This window comes from Nesoenas mayeri (assembly GCF_963082525.1).
Source record: "Nesoenas mayeri genome assembly, chromosome: 20".
Classification (NCBI taxonomy): Eukaryota; Metazoa; Chordata; class Aves; order Columbiformes; family Columbidae; genus Nesoenas; species Nesoenas mayeri.
Genome location: NC_137569.1, coordinates 3,737,727 through 3,758,955, shown reverse-complemented (window position 1 = coordinate 3,758,955; position 21,229 = coordinate 3,737,727). Strand labels below are relative to the sequence as shown.

The 21,229-nt window shown below is 41.5% G+C and overlaps 1 protein-coding gene across 1 annotated transcript in view; it reads left to right on the top strand.

The window, feature by feature from the left end:
- The window catches only part of SPECC1 (sperm antigen with calponin homology and coiled-coil domains 1), a gene marked incomplete at its 5' end in the record, with an annotated part of 57,601 nt that overhangs the window by 10,435 nt on the left and 25,937 nt on the right, over positions 1-21,229 (top strand). Inside the window, 4 exons of the mRNA XM_080356995.1 lie at positions 15,154-16,721; positions 18,027-18,234; positions 18,725-18,798; positions 19,080-19,258. Coding sequence (XP_080213121.1) covers positions 15,154-16,721; positions 18,027-18,234; positions 18,725-18,798; positions 19,080-19,258 — 2,029 coding nt within the window. The remainder of the gene's footprint in view (positions 1-15,153; positions 16,722-18,026; positions 18,235-18,724; positions 18,799-19,079; positions 19,259-21,229) is intronic.

Genomic DNA, 21,229 nt, shown 5'->3' with positions numbered 1-21,229 from the left:
CTTTTCCTGACTTAAAATTTATAGCTTATTTTAAACCATTTTTACAACCATTTGTAAGAACTTTTGTGGTATGTAACCCAAATTTGCATCAGTTTTTTGCGTAAACTCTACTTGTAAACTGGGTGAGTGGTTGCTTTTCCTGCTGTGAGTGCTCTCAGTATTAATCTTTAAAAGCATGTAGAGGTTTTAGAATGAAAACACCTATAAAGTAGCACAGAAAAAGATGTAAAATGGTAGTGAATATTGCTGCAGTTTGTCAGTAGAGTTAGTTTTCTGCTTCCAAGTCTGGCTGCCTCAAGATAAAGGAACATCAGATACACAAACCACGGGCCAAGGCACCTGTGAAATAGTGGGAACATTTCATGGGAGCTGTGTGGAAGCATACAATGTTTTCCAGTGCATCAGTATTTATTGAGAGAAGCCTTTCAAATATTAGTTTGCCTTGGAAACAGTGAGGCAGCCTGTATTTCTGAACAGGAGTGCCTAAGATTCTTTGATATTGGTTGACACGGTGATGGTGGGGTTTTGTTTATCCTCTAAACATCTCCAGGTGAGGTGATGATTAAAATCTTTGGGAAGAGGTGGAGAAAATGACTCAATACGTACAAAAACTTTCTTTAAAGAAGCAGTTGAATGGGAAATGTTAACTTCTCCAGTTGGAACAAGGTGACGGGTGGGGTTATCCAAGGGTTAGACTTTTTTTTGGGACTGTGTTTATTTGTAAAACATGTTTACAGGGCTTGGATGAGAATATCAAATGTCAGTGTGTATGCTAAGCCAGTATTGATCTGTTTTCTTATGTCTGTTTTGTCCTGACCTAGGGGGGCTTTCATTTTATGTTTGAGGATGGGGTTCTTCAGTGTGGGATGTATAGTCTGTAAAACAGACTTTCAAGATAAAGGGTCTTGTATTATTTCTTATATTATTTCTTGTGAGTTCTGTTTTTCTTTTTTGGGCTGTATGTTCAGGTCTTTTCTGGGTACTCTCTTTAGCCTCTCTCATCTGCTTCTCTTCCTTTCTTCTAAACATGGGAGCCATTCATCTTAACTCTGTTACATGTCAGCACACCATTTCTGCCAAGCAAGAGCTCGAGAGAACAGATGAGTTTAATAATGGTGTGGGGAGGAGGGAGGGAGGAGAGAGGGGCCAGTGAAGCTAATGAATCACATAACAGCTTGCATGGAAATACCGACAGCAAGTCGTGTCCTCCTCGAGCTCGGGCAGCGAGCCGTAGACCTTTTGTTCCCAGTGGAGCCAGCAAACCACAATTTGCTCTCCAGTGGATAGTTTAATTCCTTAGTCACCTCTTCCTCCCACAAGTCATTCTCGCATGGGGGTTTTACAGATGCTCTCATTCTTCAGAGCAGTAACACATCGATTAAACTGGTATTGAAGAAGTTTATTTTCCCCTGGAGGGTAATTTTTACTTTGCTTAAGCCTCTCTTCCAAAGCCAGTTAGGGCCAGCTCTGTTGATTAGTCTTCTGATGTGACTTGACTGGACTGACTCTATTAAATAATTTCAGAAATACTGAAAACATACTGACAAACAGATGTCAAATGGCAGTAGGCTCCTCTGCTCTGCAGGCCAGTGAAATGAGTACAGCCAAGAGACTATGTCACAACTTGGACTGGCTTCTTAGAGGAATTCAGTTGTGAGTATGACTAACTTGCTGCCTCTGAAGGTATCTGTTTGAGGCGGAGTTAAGTGATAATCTGATGTCCCCTGATCCCAAGATGAGAGGTCAATGAACGCTAAATTAATGGAAGAAGTCATCAGGCAGGGGCCTTTACAGCAGTTTCCAGCGCTGGCTGGGAGGATGTGCTGAGTGGGAATACTTTCTCTGGGCAGGACCGGAGCTTTTACAAGAACAACTTTTAGGGCATGGCAGGCAGCAGGATGTGGTTTTTGCATTTTATTTTGTGTTAGATTGGTTTGCTGATGAAAATTAAAGCCATTCTTGGATGAAGGCAGGGAGCTTCTGCTGGGAATCTTACTGAGCCAGCGGGTCAGCAAGAACTTGTCCTACAGTTAAAGCTCTGCAGACTGTGCTTTTACACTAGAACTGGTGGTGTTTTAGGATCTACAGATAATAGATCTAGTATGACAGTAAATGTAAAAGCTGATTTTGTTGCCAATTGTTTTATTAGTTTAGTTAACGTGCTGCGACTGGCTTGACAGTGGCAGAAGAAATAGCCAATGGATGGTTGTGGTGGTATGTTTGTTCTGACACAATATTAAATTAGTCTAAAAGGGTGAAAGAAGGGGGGAATAGTGCTGGCCTTGGAGAAAAAACAAAGCTTACTGCTTTTTATTTGGGTTATATTTGGCTCCTCGAGATCTTAAAGCTATAAAACTAGCTGAAGAAATCTGGGCAAGGACTGCACCTTGGTCTTCCTGCTGCTAGAGCCCCGTGGGTAGCCAGGAGTCTGTTCAGAACCTGCCCTGTATTTTGGGACTTCTACTAATATTTCAGCAAAGTATCTTTCTAATTTTTTCTGTTTTCAGTTCCTTCTCTATTTTACTAATTTGCCCTTCATAAAATCTCCTGGTTTCCACAGGGAGTGCAGCTTTCAGAACAACATGAAATTGTAAAATTGAAGCAAAGTACTTCTCCGATTTCATTGGCACTGGATTGCTTGAAGAGGACTTGATTTGATTTTTCTGTGATTCTCACAGACTGCCACTAGTGGATTGACAAATCTTGGATACTTTCATTATTTTTGATATGTTCCCATGCTGTATCTCCAAGCAATTTGAGCGTGATTGTTAAATATTATATAAAAAAGGATCTTTGATAATAGACACTTCTGGATTTTCCATGCATAAACTTTATTCCTGTAATCCAAACTAGACGTGTTTGCAGATGTCTTTTGAAATGTTCCATCTACTATAATTCATGGGGCGGTGATGTTTTTCAATACACATCAATAGATATGGATTGCGTGTTCTGAGGCAGAGTCCTCTGTCCTTGTGTGATCTATGCTCATCGGTCAGTTCTCTCAGGCTATAGAATTACAGCAGAACTCCTTTTTTCTGACCTTTTAATCAGTCTGCGTAGCACACAATTAACAACCTTTATATTTTTATCAACAACAATTTAAAGGTAAAGTTCTTGCAGGCTAATTTGATTTTGATGACTGGAAAAATATACCCTTGGGAAAATGTAAGGCTAACAGGAGTTTTCAGGGTCCAGTTCTGAGCATGCGTAGGGAGTGACTGGGATTAAACAAGGACATGCACTCTTCCATTGGTTACCAACATGGAAGAGCTGTGTGGTTTTAGTGTCTTGACTGGAATTTGTCCAGTTGCTTAGGAAAAATATTAGGGGCTTCTGCCTCGGGACATTGCAATAGGATTCTTGAATTCGGCAGAAAAACCTGTAAGGCTATTTGGTTTTCTTACAGCCTTTTATTTTTGACCTGTTTGCAGGTAGGTCATCTTGCCTTTTACCTTAATGGTTTCTTTTAGGGATGTTTGAGCAAAAGCATCTTGCACGAATGTTTTGAAAAGACTGTGTAAAGCAAATCTGAACGTGGCAAGGTAATGCTTTTGAAATGCCATAGAGAAAAAGGCAGAAACTGACCATATTGTCTTCCTGATCATCACTGTTTGAACTGTCTCTGACCAGTCCAAATGACTGGAGAAATCTCATCCTGTACTAAGGATAGAAAGCTGTTTTAATTAATACAAACGAAGTAGAATGCAAAGGTGGTTTCTTACCTCCATCTGGAAGATATTCTTTGTATTTTTCGCACCCTAAAGGTCTTTTGCATTTTGACATTGCAGCATTTATACTGAAGATGTAGAAATCCTTATAATACCGTATAATTATGCCTCATGTAATCAGTTTTGTAGGGATTGTTTCTACAAGGGTGTGGATAATGATGATTTCATTGGCAGGAACCTGGTTCTCTGCTAGGCAGGGAAGAGAAAGACCTTCAAAAGTGTATCTGAGTATTTATTCTCATAGACAAAACCACATATGATTCCTGAAATAAAGCAGAGGTAATACCTTTGTATAATGCAGGACTGTGTGCAGAAGACAGCCTGTTTTCAACTGTCTAAAACAATGTACAGATATATTTCATATGTTTCCAGGCCACCTAAAGTACATGGCAGCAACTTTACTTAACTCAAAGCTGAGTATCCATTTGGGTGTCCATTAATCCTGAGTTTACAATCTATCTTGAGCCAAGGTGGGAGGCACAAAGCTCCAATGGTGTTTCTCCAGGCCTGAGGTGAGGATGAGGATGGAGGCATCGGAAGGAAGGAGACACAGTGTTCTTTGAGAGACTGAGGATATTTCCACAACCCTTATCTTCCAGATCTTGAGAAATGCTGCTTTCATAAAGCCTTGTTGAGTTTGAAGAATGGACTAATCATGTTAGAAATTACTCTCAGCCTCCTCCACACATAGTTTCTTTGAGGCTGCTTGACTGTGGAAAATCTTTGACTGATCTTTTAATTAAAAGCTCCTTTTTTTTTTTTTTCCTTCCCCACCAAGGAGCTGAAGCTCTTCCTGCTTTGAAGTGGGCAGCTTTTTATAGATAAACATCTCATTAAGTTATGAGATTTCTTCCTCTCTCCTCTTCTGTCCCATTTCTTGATGTGTCTCCTCCAGCATCGATAGTTTTAATGATTTCAGCCCGGTTCCCAGTTTCAGCTGTTCAGGACAGTGTGAACTGGCTCCCTTATTGCTATACCAGGCAGAGCTAAAGCTCTGGATGAGCTGTGGAAACTAAATTGCAGTCCTCTCCCCACCCCCTCACTGAAGCAGCCTGGAAACAACAATAAAACTGGGTTTATTATGTGGTCATCACATTTTAGTAAACAAAAGGCAGTTGGAATACCAGTGCAATGCACACTGGTTAATAAGCATTAAGCAAACAATTTTTAAAGAAGCCTCTAGCTTTTAAGTTCTTCCCTCTGTTTTAGGAGAGGAAGAACCTTTCACGTTTCCTATTTTTGATCCCTTTTTCTCCACTCTTTCTGGATTGGAGAATTCAGGAGGAAAGAAGTTCTCTTGGCTCGGTCAGCCCTGGCCTTTTGGCCAAGCGTGGGGCAGCATTCCTGAACCGGAGGGTTCAGGTCATGGTTTCTTAATACAAAGCACTCACCAGCAGTGCTGTGCAAAGGCATTTGCTGCTGCTCACTCAGCAGCACAAGCCAAAATGTTTGTGGGCAGGACATTGAATTAGATCAGGATTTGCCTTTAACAAAGCAAAAGGGGAGGGAAAAAATGAGCAGATATTTTTATAGCCAAATTGCTTCCATGATTCAATTCACAGCATGGCCTCATGAACAGTTAAATAAACAGGATGGGTAAGTTATCCTTTTAAGTGTGCAAGTATTGATATCAAGCGTTTTTCCACTTAAAATTGGGTTTTGGTTACTTTTTGTGCTTATAGCTGTGATGTGAGGTAGATTTTGGTAGCCTAAAGGGGTGATCCATAGCACCTGACTTGTCTGGAAGGAACAGGGTTCTTTTTTCTTCCCTTTTACTTTCTTGGGCCAGGAGGTTTTAGGTAACTCCTATGGATATTTTTCCCAGGTGTTGTTTTGACCAGAAATTGTCTAAAAAATAAAAACCTCAGAATAGTCTGACTTAAAATTCACTTTGCTGTAAGTATGAGGTGATAATACCCGATCTTATCTCATTTTGACAGGTGTGTAGGCAGGAAATGTTCCACAACAGAGTTGGGAGGTATCACAGTACACAGAAATCCCTATAATTTTGGTGTGCTAGTATCACAAATATACAAAGTCAAGGCCCTCTTAAGGCATATAAAATTATATTTTTTCAATAAACTATGATGGTTGTGGAAATTGTCAAGCTGGATAAAAAGAAGCAGCAAGTAGAGATGACTTTATTTTTAAAAAGGAAAATGAATGTCTGTAACTTCCATCAGATTAATTTTGCAATAGTGCTACATACAGAAAGTTTTAGTCATTCTTTTTTTGGGGGGTAGACAAGGGGTATAGTTAGCAGGTGACTAAAGTGTTTGGCAGGCCCGCTGGTATTAACGGTTCCCAAAAAAGTAGGTTTGATTTTACCAGGGGGACATTCCAGTGAGTGTACGATATAGAGTTTCTCTGAACATTTGCTAGACCATTTGCTTTGGATGTCTCTGTGTTTGTTATGCCAGGTTGCTGGGTACTCTAGAAATCCAAAGCAGCGATTGCAATTGCACTTGTGTTCTGCACCTGTGTTGGCAGACGGAATGTACATTGGGGTTTTGGATCCCTCATTGCAGAGGTGAATGCAGTGGTACCCTCACAGTTCCCTCCATGCCTGAGGTTGTGGCACAGTGGAGCCCCTTGAATGCTTCTTGACTCTTGATTTAAAAGGGAAATTCGCATGAAAAACAGTGACTGGGCATGCTAGCTAAGGATACATGTGCACAGAACAATTCTTGCCTCCTCTTAGCTTTGCCGATGTACTTCAGAGACGTATCTTTGGTACTTAGACTTCTGAGCAAAAGTTTCCTCTTATGATATAACCTGCACTGCTTTTGTAGTGGGTAAAAAACTGTATTATATGTGACACGGGCATATCCAAGACTCAGTTTTCATTTGAGGCTTAAACCTTCAGAAAACCCAAGTGGATGGTGTAAGAAATGTTCAGAGGAACTCTTCTGTACAGACACTGGCATGTTTCTCTGAGTAGAGATTTTAACTACTGCTGTTCTTCAGAGAGGAATTGTATGTGAACAGTCCCATAAAGAGGAAAGCAAGCCAGCTGAAATTCACAATGAGACTTTGTGAACGGGATTTGATCAGATCTCCACTCATTTGCATTCTGAATGCAACCTTGTTTCCACTGCAATGGCATTGAGATGGGACAGTGTGAACTTGAGCTTCAGTGCTTGTGTCTGTGCTGGGAGCTTGGAACCAGCAGATGCTGAGAAGAGCTGAGCTTTTTGTGTTTTAATACTTTTTTGGAAGAGTTAAATGGGATTTTCTATGTAAGAAAGAACAAGATGAGTTATTGATCAGGTTGAATCCAACAAGTTGAAAATTAAATATTTGTGATTTTAAGAAATTCCTTAACTGGGCAGCAGAGATTCCCTGAGCACCTTATTTTCTAAAATCACTATATAACTTACTGAAGGGGACAGGGTAAATAGAACCTTTTGAGGATTCTAAGGGTACTGGACAGTACATCTGTACACTTTTTGCTTGTTTTTGATGCCAAAATTTGAACTAAATGGAGATGCTTCAAATATAAGGCTGTTCCTCCTATTGGGTTACATTCCTACCATGGGAGAGTCTCTTTTAGTGGCCACCCTTCAAAAGAATGTCCTACCAGCAGTTCATCTGCAGATTTAAGTTGATGACAAGTGGTTTTGTCATTACTTAGTTTTTGAGTTACCAATAGTGCTTTTTCTCATGTGCTTCTTGCACCCCAGATCTCTAAACTCATATCATCTAATTAAAACAAAAAATAAGCCAAACTTTACAAAGTCTTCAGCTCTAATGTTAGTTGTGTTTGTAGTCTTAAATTACGAATTGCTCAGATCAAGATGCTTATTAATGCTTTTTCTTTGGAATCTCTTGTAGTGTAACTTTTCAAATACAGGTATCTGTTGTTCCCTAATACTTTGTAATATAACTTTTTTTCTTAGATCTCTCACTCCTTTGTGTAGCTATCAGTACTTTTAGTCTCAGTGTTTAAGGGAGTAAGAAGGCCTTATTTGAGCAGATGCTTCTCTATAATTAGTGTTAGATTATCAAAACCACCTTTGTTGTTTTGTAGCCATCTCCTTGTCTTTTTTAAAGCTGGGTGAAGTCCAAGTGAACCTTCCCAAAGAGTTGCTGACCTCTAAAGGTGTTGGCTCCATGACTAATACTCCACAAACAGACTAATTCTGGAGAACCATGGCTGGCCAAGCCTAGGTTTGCTTTGTTCCTTGTTGCATGAAGACCAGGTAGTAGAGAACATTGTCTTTCTATAGGACAACCATAAAAGAGATGGAAAAGGGTATGCTCTCCTGAGTTATTGAGGATTATCCCAAGTAGTGTCTAGCACTGTGGTCACTGTAAAATGCTGCCAGCTAACCCATTCAACTCATGCCCTTTGTGTATCAAGCAGATCAAATTGTAATAGTTTGTCACAGTACAGGAGTGTCATTCTTTATCCTGATTTGTTTCAAAGCTGATGGTGGGCCAGAAGTTTCAGACATTTTGCCCTCAAATATGAAGTTCTAAACGGCTTAAGCAGTTTTGAAAATAGCAGTAGGTACCTCTTTGAAAATCTGGGCTTCGGCATCCTATCCCATCCTCATTCCAGCCCCCAAGAAGCACTTAGAAATGATTCAGATATTCTTTGTAGGTTGATTTAGTTACGTGCATCTGTTCAGTATTTGTTATCAAACTGCATTACTGTTAGCATGTCTCTGTGTAGGTATCTGTATGAAAGAGCACAGCAGCATGAGTGAGAGTTGTTATAGCTGCCCTACTTTTCGGCAGTTACGTTTGCTTTTTCTCATGCTGCCATTAAATTTATCAGTGTTGTTTGTTCATTACAATATCAGATGATTTCTGTTTAGCAGGGAAGTTGTTTAACAGTTTCATTTGCTTAAACAAAGGGGAAAAAAGAGCAGGGAAAAATAGGGCATTTCAGTGAAGCAGGTATGTGTGCAAAACTCAATCTTTTAATTAAAAAGTACTTTAAAAGAGTCAAACGTACATCAATCTTTCTGTGCTTTATAGCCATTTCCCAAAGGACATTCCTCGTTCACTCTTAATCATTCTCAATATTGATCTCAGGAGCAATGCTGGAGCAGGGTATGTGATCTGCCCAGTCCCCCAGGCTTTCAGTTAAGCTTGGAGCTCTTAGTGGCTTAGCCCCTTTAGGGAAATGGATTTTAAGCATCAAGTTAATTAGGTTCTTGAAAACTTCACTCTGAGGTGACAAAAGAAGACAGAAAATATGGCTGAGCTCCCTGTAACATGTACCTCTCTATCACAGGGGCTCAACAGAGAATGCAGTGGCTCCAAGCTAATACCATCTTTGCTGATCTGGCTGTGACTAAATTGATACTGACAATGTCACGAAGTCGCATATTAATGCATTCTGTTTAGTTTTTTGTTGTGTGGTACTTGGGTACTGCAGGAATGCTGAAGATGGCACATAAAAGCTGCTATTGCATGCCTTGTAACACCAGCCTGTAAAAGTGTTGTGAAAGTCTGACTGTTCAGTTCAATGTCTAGTGCCATTCTAGATGTCTTCAGACACCCCAGTTGCTCTGTCTGCCTCTCGAGCAAAGGAAAGTTCTCCCACAGGTACTGTCTAATCTTTCAGATCAGTGAAGGGGCATGTACCAAAGGGGCATTTGAAATGGCACTAGGCATCTGTATTTTGACTTCCTACATTAGGCATCATAAACCACATGTGATTAAGGTATGTCTGTGACCCAGATTTGTTTTGGATAAGAAATTCCAAGTTGGCTAAAAATAGTAATGGGACCTTACACAGGCAAGACGGGGCACATGTGAGTGCACGGCTGCGTTACCTGTCTGCTGTACGTTACCAGCACTGCTGCAGATCCTCTGCAGGATCTCAGCAAACCCGAGTCCGTGCAGTCCTGCTGAGTCCAGGATCTGCCGAAGTCACAGCCAGAGGATAAGCTGAAAACCAAAACTGATAAGACCTATTTCAGCTAAATCACATGTGATAGAGCACAGTACAATTGCATGAGGAGGTTTAATAACTCTTTTTATTTGCTGTACAAGCATGAGCTGTAAATAATATTCTCCTTGCTTAGCCATTCTGCTAAATGCTTCCAGTCCACTTGATTTATACTAACCTTTCCCTCAAGGTATTGCACGAATCACTTTTCTGAGGCTTGGGAATTCTGTTTGGATGGCAAAATTTATTAAAATATCTTAGCACGTGGGAGTGGAATTCCGGGACAATGGAAGAATCACTGTCTTCTGTTGTCAGGAACACTATGAGTTAGCCCAAAATTTCTTGTTGCTATCTCTTTTGTTTCACTATCCTTTTTTGAGGTGGGAGCGATGGCAAAGTGAAATAGCTGGTCTGTTGCAAATGCCAGAGCTAGAATTAAAGAGATATCACAGTCCTTCCAGAGCAGCAGATAATCATGAGAGTACAAACTTGTCTTCAGGCAACAGTTTGAAAAGTATGACTTTAACATTGCGGAGTCCTATGAATAGCTTTCTTTTATTTCTTGTTATCCTGCCCTTGCAATTCAAATAAGCTACTCATTGTTTAAAAACATCACACCCAACATGCCTCTGTCTTCATGTTGTAGTCTTACATGACTGAAATGCTTTCTGGAATGAATCAATGATCAGCATGCTGAAATCACATAGATGACCTCTACATGCAGGAGACTTAGTACATGCTTAAACTGTGGAAGAATGTATTGCTAACACAGATTTTTAAATATGTTGAAGAAAATGTTTTTATTGTTCTTATCTTAAGAGTTGGCAGGATTAAATTTTAGGAAGAAAGTACAAAACAGAACATTCGTGTTAATTCTGTCTGTAGAACAGCAGAAGCCCATGACATTAACCTTTTAGTTATTAATACGTTGATGGAGGGAAGGATTAAGAAAAGGGCAGGTTGTCGGAGACAAATGGCACAAAAGCCAGAGGCAAATAACCTTCTATTGACTCCAGTTCCAGAAAATAGATTCAAGGCAAAAATTAGAACGTTTCCAAAGGTGGTTGTGTGGTTGAATGAGGTTACTTCCCAGTTGAGATTCTTCTTCCTCTCTGGGATTAGAGAAGCAGGTATTCGAACTGTTAATTATACTTAAGAGTCAAGTGAAATAAATGTAACTTCAAAGCTAGTACTTCACTGGGAAAAGATGGTTATAATGTGCGATCTTGGAGGACACAGAGTGTGATGGCTGATAAACTTACAGAATCCCAGAAAGTCATCCTGTCCCTTATTCTGCGAGCACTATGGGTGCCACTCCTGAGCAGCAGCCCTACGTGTTCCACCCTGGGAGACTGGGAAATGGGTTTCTCCATTTCCTTCTGGTTGTGGGTGCTGCCATTGGGAGCTGATGTGGCAGGTGCTGAGAGTTTAGATCAAATATAGATGGTTATGTGGAAAAACCGAAGAGTAATCTTGATCCTTCATAGCTGTGCTGAAAATGGGATTAAAATGCTTGAAGATCATTATAAAGGGTCAACTTTAATCTTGTTAAAGTCATCCTTTGTTTCTGACACCAGTGGAAAGTCTGTGAGGATTCCCTGGCAGAAAGTGGTGCAAATAAACTGCCAGGAGCTCCAGGGTCCTAATCCTCACTGACTTACTGTGACCTTGGGTGAGGCGTTTTCATTCTCTCTGCTTCCCTGTCCTGTAACCTAGAGTTAACAATTATGTGTTTCAGAGGATTAGAGTTAAATAGCTGTTAATTTTAAAGCACTTTGACAATTATAAGCTCTACATACATGTTAGGGTTTAATCCTTCACACCTTGAATAGTACAGCTGATATTGAAAATTGAGTTCTTACTGGGTGCTGAGGCGAAGGACATGATGATGAGGTGACCTCAGTCTGAGCAAAACAGGTTGAAAGGCAATGGCTGAGTGGAGTAATTCAGGAGTAATTCCCGGTTGCTCTGAAGTGGGGGAATGCCAGCTAAGGCAATTAGCAGAGTGGGTGTGGGACTTTGAGAAGGGGTGGTTAGCTATGGTGCAAAGGGAATGAGAAATACACTGTTGGTCAGAAGTAGCCTGAGCTTGAATATGTGGGACAGAGGGAAAGAGTTCTTGAACTTGGCAAGAGAACAGTTGAGGTAACAGGTTGAACAGGGCGGATGGACAGAGAAAACAGGATGAGCTTCCATGACACTGTTTTGACCAAACAGAAAGGTTTGGTCCAAAACCCAATGGCTTGGTGTTGTTTTGTTTGGGTCTGTTTGTTCTTTTGTTTCTCCAGAATGTCTCTTTGAGATGCAGGGTTGATGTTTTTCTCTTCCCTGCTCAAAAGCAGCAGCACTTTCTAGGAAGTGAAGTTCTTTGTGATTCCAGCCACATTAAGCAGCAGCATAAATCAACCCCCGGCTGGCTTCTGCAGCTTGGCAGCCGCATCTGCCTGGAGTCTCCCATGGACCGTAACCAGTGTGGGCTGCTGGGCTAATCAGGTCACCAGGGTGACTTGTACAGCCCAAATGCACAGTGGGTGCCCGGGGCTGGCAGCTCCATTTGTAACTGCTACACTGCTCAGTTTCAAGGTCATTCAGAGGGGGAGCCACATGGACTTTAAAGTAGCATTTAGACTCATTTCGGTGCTTTGTAATCAATATATATATGCGTTCATTTTTTTTTCTCTTCGGCTCTCTGTGGCTTTTTAGTATTGCGTGGCACTGTTTTGGAGGGTGGAGAGAGGAAAACGTATAAACACTTCTACGTCATGAAAACAGGTTGGTTAATGGTTATTGATGGTTAGAAAATGTTTTGATTTATGACAGAACAAGTCAGCAGAGCGTGAAGTCTTACAAAACACATGGAACAGGTTGAATAAGCTCAGAGCCTGCACTGGTTGGCAAACTGGTGAAGTACAGATAATCCCAGTTAAATGTCCTTAATTGTCCTTACGTATAGGGCTTCCATTGCTCAGGATCATGTTGCAATTGTCATCTGGTGGCGATTATGAGCACATTGGCATTGCTACCACAAGTGCTACATTTCTCTTGGGAAAAGCTGTTTTTCTCTGTGCTATATGATTTGTACCAGTGTGTAGTAGCATCATTATTTCTTGTAATAAAGTCATCAGTACCCACTACTTACATGACACTATGCAGTCAGTACCAGGTGACAGTCATGTCAGTGCACTAGTTTGGGCACTGAAAAAAGTTATTTGGGGGACTTGCTTTGTCACGAAAATTTATTATAATGGTAGAAAACTCCTTCAGATTGAATAAAAGTCCCAGGACATATCAGAAGGCTTTAAATCTATTCTTTAGGATACATCGGAGAACATCTGTGTCCATTTGTAGTGCATATTTTACATCTTAAATCTGTAGAGTAACTATAGCTTGTGTAAGCACTCCTGCTCTGTGCTCAAGAGACATTCAAACAAGGCCTGGTGCTCTCTTGCCTGGACACCTGGGGTTCAGCCCACAGGATCCTTTGCCTCTCGGCAAGATGGAGATGTGCTGAGCTGGTGTTTCTCTGCTGGAAGCAACGCACCACATTATGGTCCATTCCATTTTCCTCTTGTCCTTCATCTTATGGTGTTATCTGCGTTGACACTAAAAGCTTTACTTGTCTGCTGATCTCAGTGTGGATGTGCTTTACAGGTGCCAGATCTTGGCAGTTGGGAGCCCTGAGGTTAAGAAATGGGATGAGCAGTGAGGTGAGGGCTTTCAGCTCTGAAATGAGTTCTCAGGGCTGGAGTTGCACCCGCAGCCGCTGGAGTTACAGTAGAAAAGCTTCCCCTCTCTGCTGGCGTTGCACTTTTCACCGGGGAGCCCGGAGCTGCCTGGGTCTGTTGATGCCTCCAGCTGTAGCTGACTAAATGAAGCTGTGTGGGCTGCTGGCCGTCCGGCCAGCCTGGCCCTGCTATCTCTTCCCATAAACACTGGAGCCTTTGTCTCTGGCCTTATCATGCCCCTGCCATCACAGAGCCTGTTCTGTGCTCTCCTCCCAGCACAGGCTCCTGTGTTCAGGGGTCTTTTCTTCAGCTGCTCTTTGTCTCTGGGTGTTTATTGTGCCTGTTGCAGAGTGTGTTTGTTTGGGAGGGAGGAGGAGGGGCTCCTGATGGTGTGGGGTTTATAAACCTAGTGCATTCTTCAAAAGAGATGCTGAGCAAACTGGGTAGTGTTAATATTAACCCTTCTCTGCCCTGTATTACTGAGAGATTTCCTGAATGTGTGAGGAGTGCTTTGGGAGGGTTATGGAGTTGCTTGCAGTGTAAGGCAGTAGCCACGCAGTTGTACAGCAGAGAGTCTGTTCCCCCTTTGGTCCTCCCTGCCCTGTGATTTTCTGTGGATGCTGCTTGTGTGTTCCAGCAAAGAGAGCCTCCCGAACATGGGAGAAGTAGCTGAGTCTAGGATTTCTCCCAAGAGCACTTCTGGAACTTGTTTTTATTGCAAACACTGGGTCACTAGCCCTTTTTGTTTGCATAACTGGCCCTTGCATCCTGTTTCTGTGGCTACATCAGACGATATCTCTTCATTCCCAAAATTTTATGGCTCTGTACTTTATGGCTTTTCCTGTTGAGGAAGGTCCTGAAAACAGGAATTTCTTAAATTCATAGCATTGCTGCTTGTAGTGGCATATAATACCTTCTGTTTGAACCAGCTTCTTTTCTTTAACCGGGTTGTTAATATGTTCATGGTTAGGATGGCTCTTATTGTTTCTTCAGTACATATGGTCCTGTATTCCAAGAGAGCTTTGGAAGATGAAGATCAGCAACTGAGAAACTTAATTTCCCTTGTAATCACATAATGCTTTGCATTAACTTGGTTGGGGGAGAAAGAAAAAAACCCAAAACACCCACAATACTACAACCAAACAGAACAGCATCAACTTTCTAACCTCCTTTAGTTCTTCCTCTGTAAGAGGATGGGAATTAATGGCATGAAAAATCTCTCGTCCATCTTGGCAAGAAGCTGCAGCATCTCAATTGTCTTAGTGTTAGAAGTGCCAGGAGAGTTTTGTATTTCACAGAATCTGCCGTCAGTCTAAACATTTCAGACCTTTCTAATGGTGATCTGCATGAACTGAGCATAATGTAAATAATGCAAATACATTAGTTTTATGTGTGATAAAAATACTTTTTTTCACAGATGGTATATTTTCTTAAGCTATTTTCACTGGAAATGAATAGGTTTAAACTCAGTATTTCACAAAGTAGTGTAAAGAATTTTTATTTTCAAATAATTAATATCCTGCCATTGAGGGTGTCCACTCATGTATTACAGTATCTAGACCTTATATTATTACTCTGGGAAAAAGTACAGCAGCCTGTGTTCCTTTGTGGGGGTGAGAGAGGAAGAAACACAAAATAATACAAGCCTTTGAAACATGAATCCACACAGTCATGACTAAACCTATTCAAACACTCAGGTGTTTTTTCCAAGACTGCTCTGGGCTCTAGTGTTGTTGTCAGATGACTTGTTTTCTTTATGAACTAACTAAATTTGCCTCATCTCTTTCCCTTCAAGGAACAGTTTCAGCTGCAAAGCGCACAGGGATTCCAGCACCCCGGGAAATATCATCTTCTGTATCCAGAGAGCGAGCTGTATTGCGTGGTCAAGCCAATACTAGGAAAACGCAACCCAGCCCCACCTCTTCTGGTACACTGACTCCTACCAAACACGTGCGCCCCACTAGCAAGTCCAAGCAAGAGAATGAAACCGGTGACAAGGCTGTTCTGGAATCTCAGGTTAAAGAACTCCTGGCAGAAGCAAAGACGAAAGATTCTGAGATCACCAAACTCCGTTGTGAATTGAAAAAATGCAAAGAGAAAGGGTCACTTAACGTTGAAGGAATGGGTGCTTCCAACCAAAATTTAGAAACAGTATCACCTGCTGATATAGACCCATTAATACGGACCCTTCAGGAAAAAAACAGGACTTTTCTAAAAGAGCTTGCTAGCCTGGGAGAAGAAAATCGTGTTTTAAAAGAGAAATTGCTTTATCTAGAGAACTCTCCTCTCTCAGACACAACAACAAGCAGTGGAGCTGACAGCAGCCTCCTAACCCCAACTACCCAAGAGTCCAGTTTTGGAAGCCCATCAAAAAATGCGTCGAGAGGTGAAATGGATGAGCACCGGCAGCACGTGCACGGGGGCGCGCTGCGCAATTCGGGTTCTTCCAGCAGTGATGTAACTAAAGCTTCCTTGTCACCTGATGCATCTGATTTTGAACATATAGCAGATGTACCTTCCAGGCCAACATCTTCCAATAGCAACCACTTGAAAGGTTCCAAATGCTCCACTGCAGGAAGTTCTCCAAACAATATTAGTGACCTTTCTGTTGCATCTCTCACAGAGAGAATACAAAAGATGGAGGAGAATCACCACAGCACAGCAGAAGAATTACAAGCCACTTTGCAGGAGCTGTCGGATCAACAGCAAATGGTGCAGGAGCTGACAGCAGAAAATGAGAAGCTAGTGGAAGAGAAAGCTCTCCTGGAGACTTCTTTTCGTCAGCATAGGGACAGAGCAGAACAATTGAACCAAGAAAATGAAAAGCTAATGACTCTCCTTCAAGAGAGATCCAAGAATGAAGAAAACAGGGCTCAGGAGGGGAAGGTCCTTGAACTGGAGCAGAAATGTGCAGAAGTTCTTGAAAAAGCACAATTTGAAAGAGAGAAATTGCTCAATATTCAGCAACAGTTAACCAGCAGCCTACGAAGCTTAGAGAGGGAGCATCAAGATGCCCAGCAGGTGATTACAAGCCTGAGAGAAGAAAATGAGAAGCTGCTCAAACTTCTCGAGGTAGAACAGCAGAGCAACAGCACAGTGACAAAAACTTTGGAGGACTGTAAAATTGCCTTAGAAGGTCTAAAAATTGAGAATGGCTCTCTCAAGACCCAGTTAGAGAGTGAGAAACAAAAGGCCGCAGAAATCAGCGCGATGGGATGTACCACAGACAACTCCGAGGTGCAAGAGATGCTGAAAGTAGCCCATGCAGAGAAGGATCAGTTAGAAGCATCTTGCACTGAGCTTAAACAAGAGCTGCTGAAGGCAAACAGTGAACTGAAGCACATTCAGGGTCTGCTCTCTAAGGTAAAGTAGCAGCAGCTGTAAAATATAATGACTGTTTGTCCTTTCATAAGTAAGTGATTGCTGGTCTTTAGATGGTTATTGAGCCATTGATTGTAAGTGTCCAGGATTTAAATTGCTTTAACTAGTTTTGAATGGAAACTGGGATTGTATGATACTGTCTCCTGCTGCTGCTGTATGCATATTTTCCCAAGAGTAACTGTTTCTGTTTTCTGTGCAATCCTGGATGTTCAGAAGAGCTGCAATGTGAGGCATCATCAAACAAGTGTTAATAAAGCACAAGCCAGTGATTAAGTCCCATGACTGCAGAGAGAGTGACAATCAGTATGTTCAGCCTTTCCTGAATGGGGAAGGGATCGTGACAAAAACAGAAAAATTTGCCATTTGCAGGGGAAATTAAAAAATCCAGATGTCCTTTCAGCTTCAACAGGTGACCACAGCAAATGGAGTCAGCAGAGGAAGCTCCCAAGTGCTTGCTAGGGCTGCAGTTCATGAAGAGTAAATGAAAAACTGCTGAGTGCTCAGACTCTCTACCAAACTTCTATTGCTTGGTTTGGAAACCACAGATTTCCTCCTTTTTACTCTTCCTTTCCCTCAAATTAAGCTGTTTTGAATCATTGGCTATTTGTGACACCCAAACAAGACCACAGGCTTCTGCAAGGCTGCTGTTCTGTCAGGCTGTGCCAGTGCTGTTTGCTGAGTTGGCAGCCTGCACCTTGCTTTTCCATGGCTTGTTCGTACTCAGAGATTTCCTCCAAACCTGGGAGCATCTGTCTGTGGGCCTGAGCCAACAAACTGAAGTGCAGTAGATTCCCCCTTCAGTAATTCCAGATGTCCTATAGCCAGAAAATATGCTTATCTGCAGTAGCTAGCACTACTATGTATGTTTTCACAATCCATTGAAAATGCACATGGTAAAAGCAGAAAGATTGTTAACGTGGACAAACTGATCATCATCTTGGCCCTAAGGTAGTGATATCACTCTCATGGCTTAACACATGAATAGATGTGGAGCTTTCCAGTATCATTTCTCTCTGTTCATTACCTGTAGAGTTTGGTTTTGGAATTATGGTCATCATACAAAAAACTTAATTTCATTTCTAGTGTCTTGTTTTATTATCTCTATGACTAGGAAAGAAAACTGACATTCGTAGCTCATCTGTGTTTCCTGAAACTGTCACATTAGCATCGAAACTCAGATTATACAATGCTTAGAACACAGGTTCAATTCTTAAGTCCAGTAAAATCTCTGAGTGATATCTGTTAGGAAACATAGACAGACTTGCAGCTTTTTTTCCTCTCTTCCAGGCTGAGAATGAGTGTGCTCAGCTGAAGGAGCTGTGTGACCGGCAGGCTGAGCAACTGAGCAGAACCAGCCAGAAGCTGCAGGAAAAAACGTCGGAGAATGAAGCAGATATCAAAAACCTGAAAGAGACAATTTTTGAGTTGGAGGATCAGGTGGAACAACATCGTGCTATAAAACTTCACAATAACCAGCTCATCAGTGACCTAGAAAGTAGGTGGAGCTGAAAAAAGGATTTAAGTGAACTTACTTGGGAGGGTGAGTTGTGGCTGCGACAGGGAGGAGGCGGCACATCTTGATATGCGTGACTAGAGCCTCACATCAGAAGTATTCCAATTCATGCACAAAAGTCACTATTTTAACAATTAGTGCTATAGAAATGGTATTAGCGACAGTCTCCAAGCCTCATTATTCAGTGAATATTGTATTGCCCACTTCAGAAACTGGAATTATTGTCCTTTGAAAGAGTTTATAGGGAAGAGCCCCAGTAAGAGCTGTCGAGTGGAGGCTGCTGTCGCGTTGGGGCAGGGGAGCTGCCACCTGGTGGCGTGAGTGGCTCATGTCACCAGTGTCCCCTCGAGTGCTCCAGGGTGTGTGGACTTACTAGAAGCAAAACCAAATAGGCTGCTCTGCCCTCCCGTTTTCACTTTTCACCCTTTCCCTTACGTGTTTAATAATATTTTCCTTTTTTTACTGTTCCTAGGCAAAGCAATGAAGCTGGAAGAACAAAAACAAGATACAGAGAGGCAGCTGAAGGCTCTGACTAAGCAAATGAAGGTAAGGCTTTGACTCCATGACTAAGCTAAGCTGAGCCTTTATTGCAATACTGGATTTGAGAGAAGCAGTGTATTTTTCTAGAACAACTGCAGAAAGTTCTCTATACATCCTTCCAATCTCATCACCACTGTGTAAAGAGGCAAGTATTTAGTTTGACCTCAGCATCATCTTGAAATTGTGGTGAAATCTCAGTTGCTTGTGACCACTGAAGTAGATTAAGTCCTTGGCTCAAGTAGGTGAATTTTTACAGCAAAGTTTGGGGTTCTGATTGTTCTTTCCAGGAAGATACAGAAGAGTGGAGGCGTTTTCAAGCTGATCTGCAGACTGCAGTGGTTGTAGCCAATGACATTAAGTGTGAAGCCCAGCAGGAGCTGCGTGTGGTAAAGAGGAAGCTTCAGGAGGAAGAGGAGAAGAGTGCCAGGCTGCAGAAGGAACTGGATGAAGTGAAGGGCAGCAACAGGTTGGTTATTTACAGAGGCCGAGATTTGATCTCTGTGACTGCTAACATGCATGAAAACAGTGCTTTGTCAGTATCTATTCATTGGCTTGGATGTGCACGTTGTTTGTTTTTAACTCTTCTGACAGATTTTGTTGTCTCTTAATCTAAGATGTTTCTGTTCTTTTTCTTTTTGGCTATCTAGTTCTGTCTACTAGGCCATGAAGGTTTTCATCAGGAAATATTCAGTAATAACAATTGCTAATATCCTGTTATAGCTTTGTTCCCAATATGGTATTCTGCTGTGTTTTATTGCCTTCATAACTCTCTGTGCAGCTGTACAAAACCATCTGTGAAAAGTTTGGTTGACTATATCCATTCAGTGGGACATCCAGAGGAGAACTACTTAACCTGAGAGGAGTCAAGGATTGTGTGTGTTCAAGTTAAAATGAGCACTAGCTGAACCTCTTTGTTCTGCAAGTCTGATACGCGTTGACTGCACAATCAGTACAAGTACTAGGATTCCTCATCTCGCATCTTCTGTCGTTAATTTGCAGTCTATTAAGTGATGAGCTGTGGTCTGGACTGTGCCCTGCGTTAGCATTTAGCCTGGAAGTGACTTGATCATGCAGTGGACCCACATGTAAAACAATTGCTGTAGTCTCAGAGGTTGGAGAGGCAGCAGTAATTGCGTAAACTGTGTATGTGGGGCTTCCCTCTGGGGGAGCACGGTAAGAACAAAAGTGACTTTTACGATTTAATCTGGAACTGGTACATACAGATGCCTTACAGTGTGGCTTTTATGAAGTGTGTGACCTTTTACGTATCACCTTTCATTCAAAAAATCACTCTACAATTAAAGTACTAAATAAGAGATGGAAAACTAAAGCTGTATTAGAAGGAAGAATCAACATTCTAAAGAAGACAGTGTTCTGCCCTTTTTTTTCACTGGCACAAGCAGAACCAGCAGAGCTGCAGTGATGAAAACTTGTACAGGGGGAACAAAGACAAAATAACACAAACAGTGGTACTATTTATCAAAAATATGTGCCAGATTAAATTTGTTCATCTAGGTTTTTTTAATTTAATCTCTGTTCTAGTAGATTCACGGCCACTGGTAAAATAGCCACAGGAACGCGGTGAATCCTGTCACTTCTTTCAGGTAGAATAATAGTCCAGCTTCATGTTGCAGATATTTGCTCACTGTTTTCCATTCAGGAGTATCCACAGCAGCTGTTCAGTAGATGGGAGGGCTTTAGTGTGGAGGTGTATGGGTCAGAATTCCTGGATTGAAGGAACAGACATACTTTTCAGAAAAAAAACCAAAAGTGTGTTTAAGCTCCAGTTTCATTATCAGCGTCCCCAGTGGATGCAAAAAGAAGCTATTACAGATCATGTATTCAGACAAAATGATTACCAGACAGTACTTAAGTTCTGGGCTCGGTTTCCATTCCTAATTTGTTCTTAATGAAATTTCTCTTGTTTAGAGTGGGGTCCATATATAAGAGCAGGAATCATTATTTTCCTCTCTGCCTTTAGTTTTAAATCTGAAGATGCATTTGATAGCACTTGCATTGAAGATGACCTGCTAATTTGCAAACTGGGCTATTTGTCTCCCATATCTAAGGAACGTGGCTGCATTGTCAGCTCTTTGGCATAAGAAGCCTGAACTGCAAATATTGCTTTTGAAATTAGATGCCCAGAATACATACATACATAGTTCCAGAATGAGGTATTCAGACATATATTTAAGTCGGTTTGGGCATTTGTCTCTCCCTCTCTTTCACATACATACAGATATGTTTGTCTTTGCGTTGTGTTGATTATCTGTATAGCTTACTTTTGAGTATTATGTTGGTCATGGAGCCAGATGCACTGTCTGCAGTGGGCAATATTTATTTTCTTTCAAAGACAGGTGTTGAGACCAAACTTTGCATCTGTCGATCTAGGCATAACTAATTTGACTCAGTGTCCACACAGAGTGCAAAATTTGAG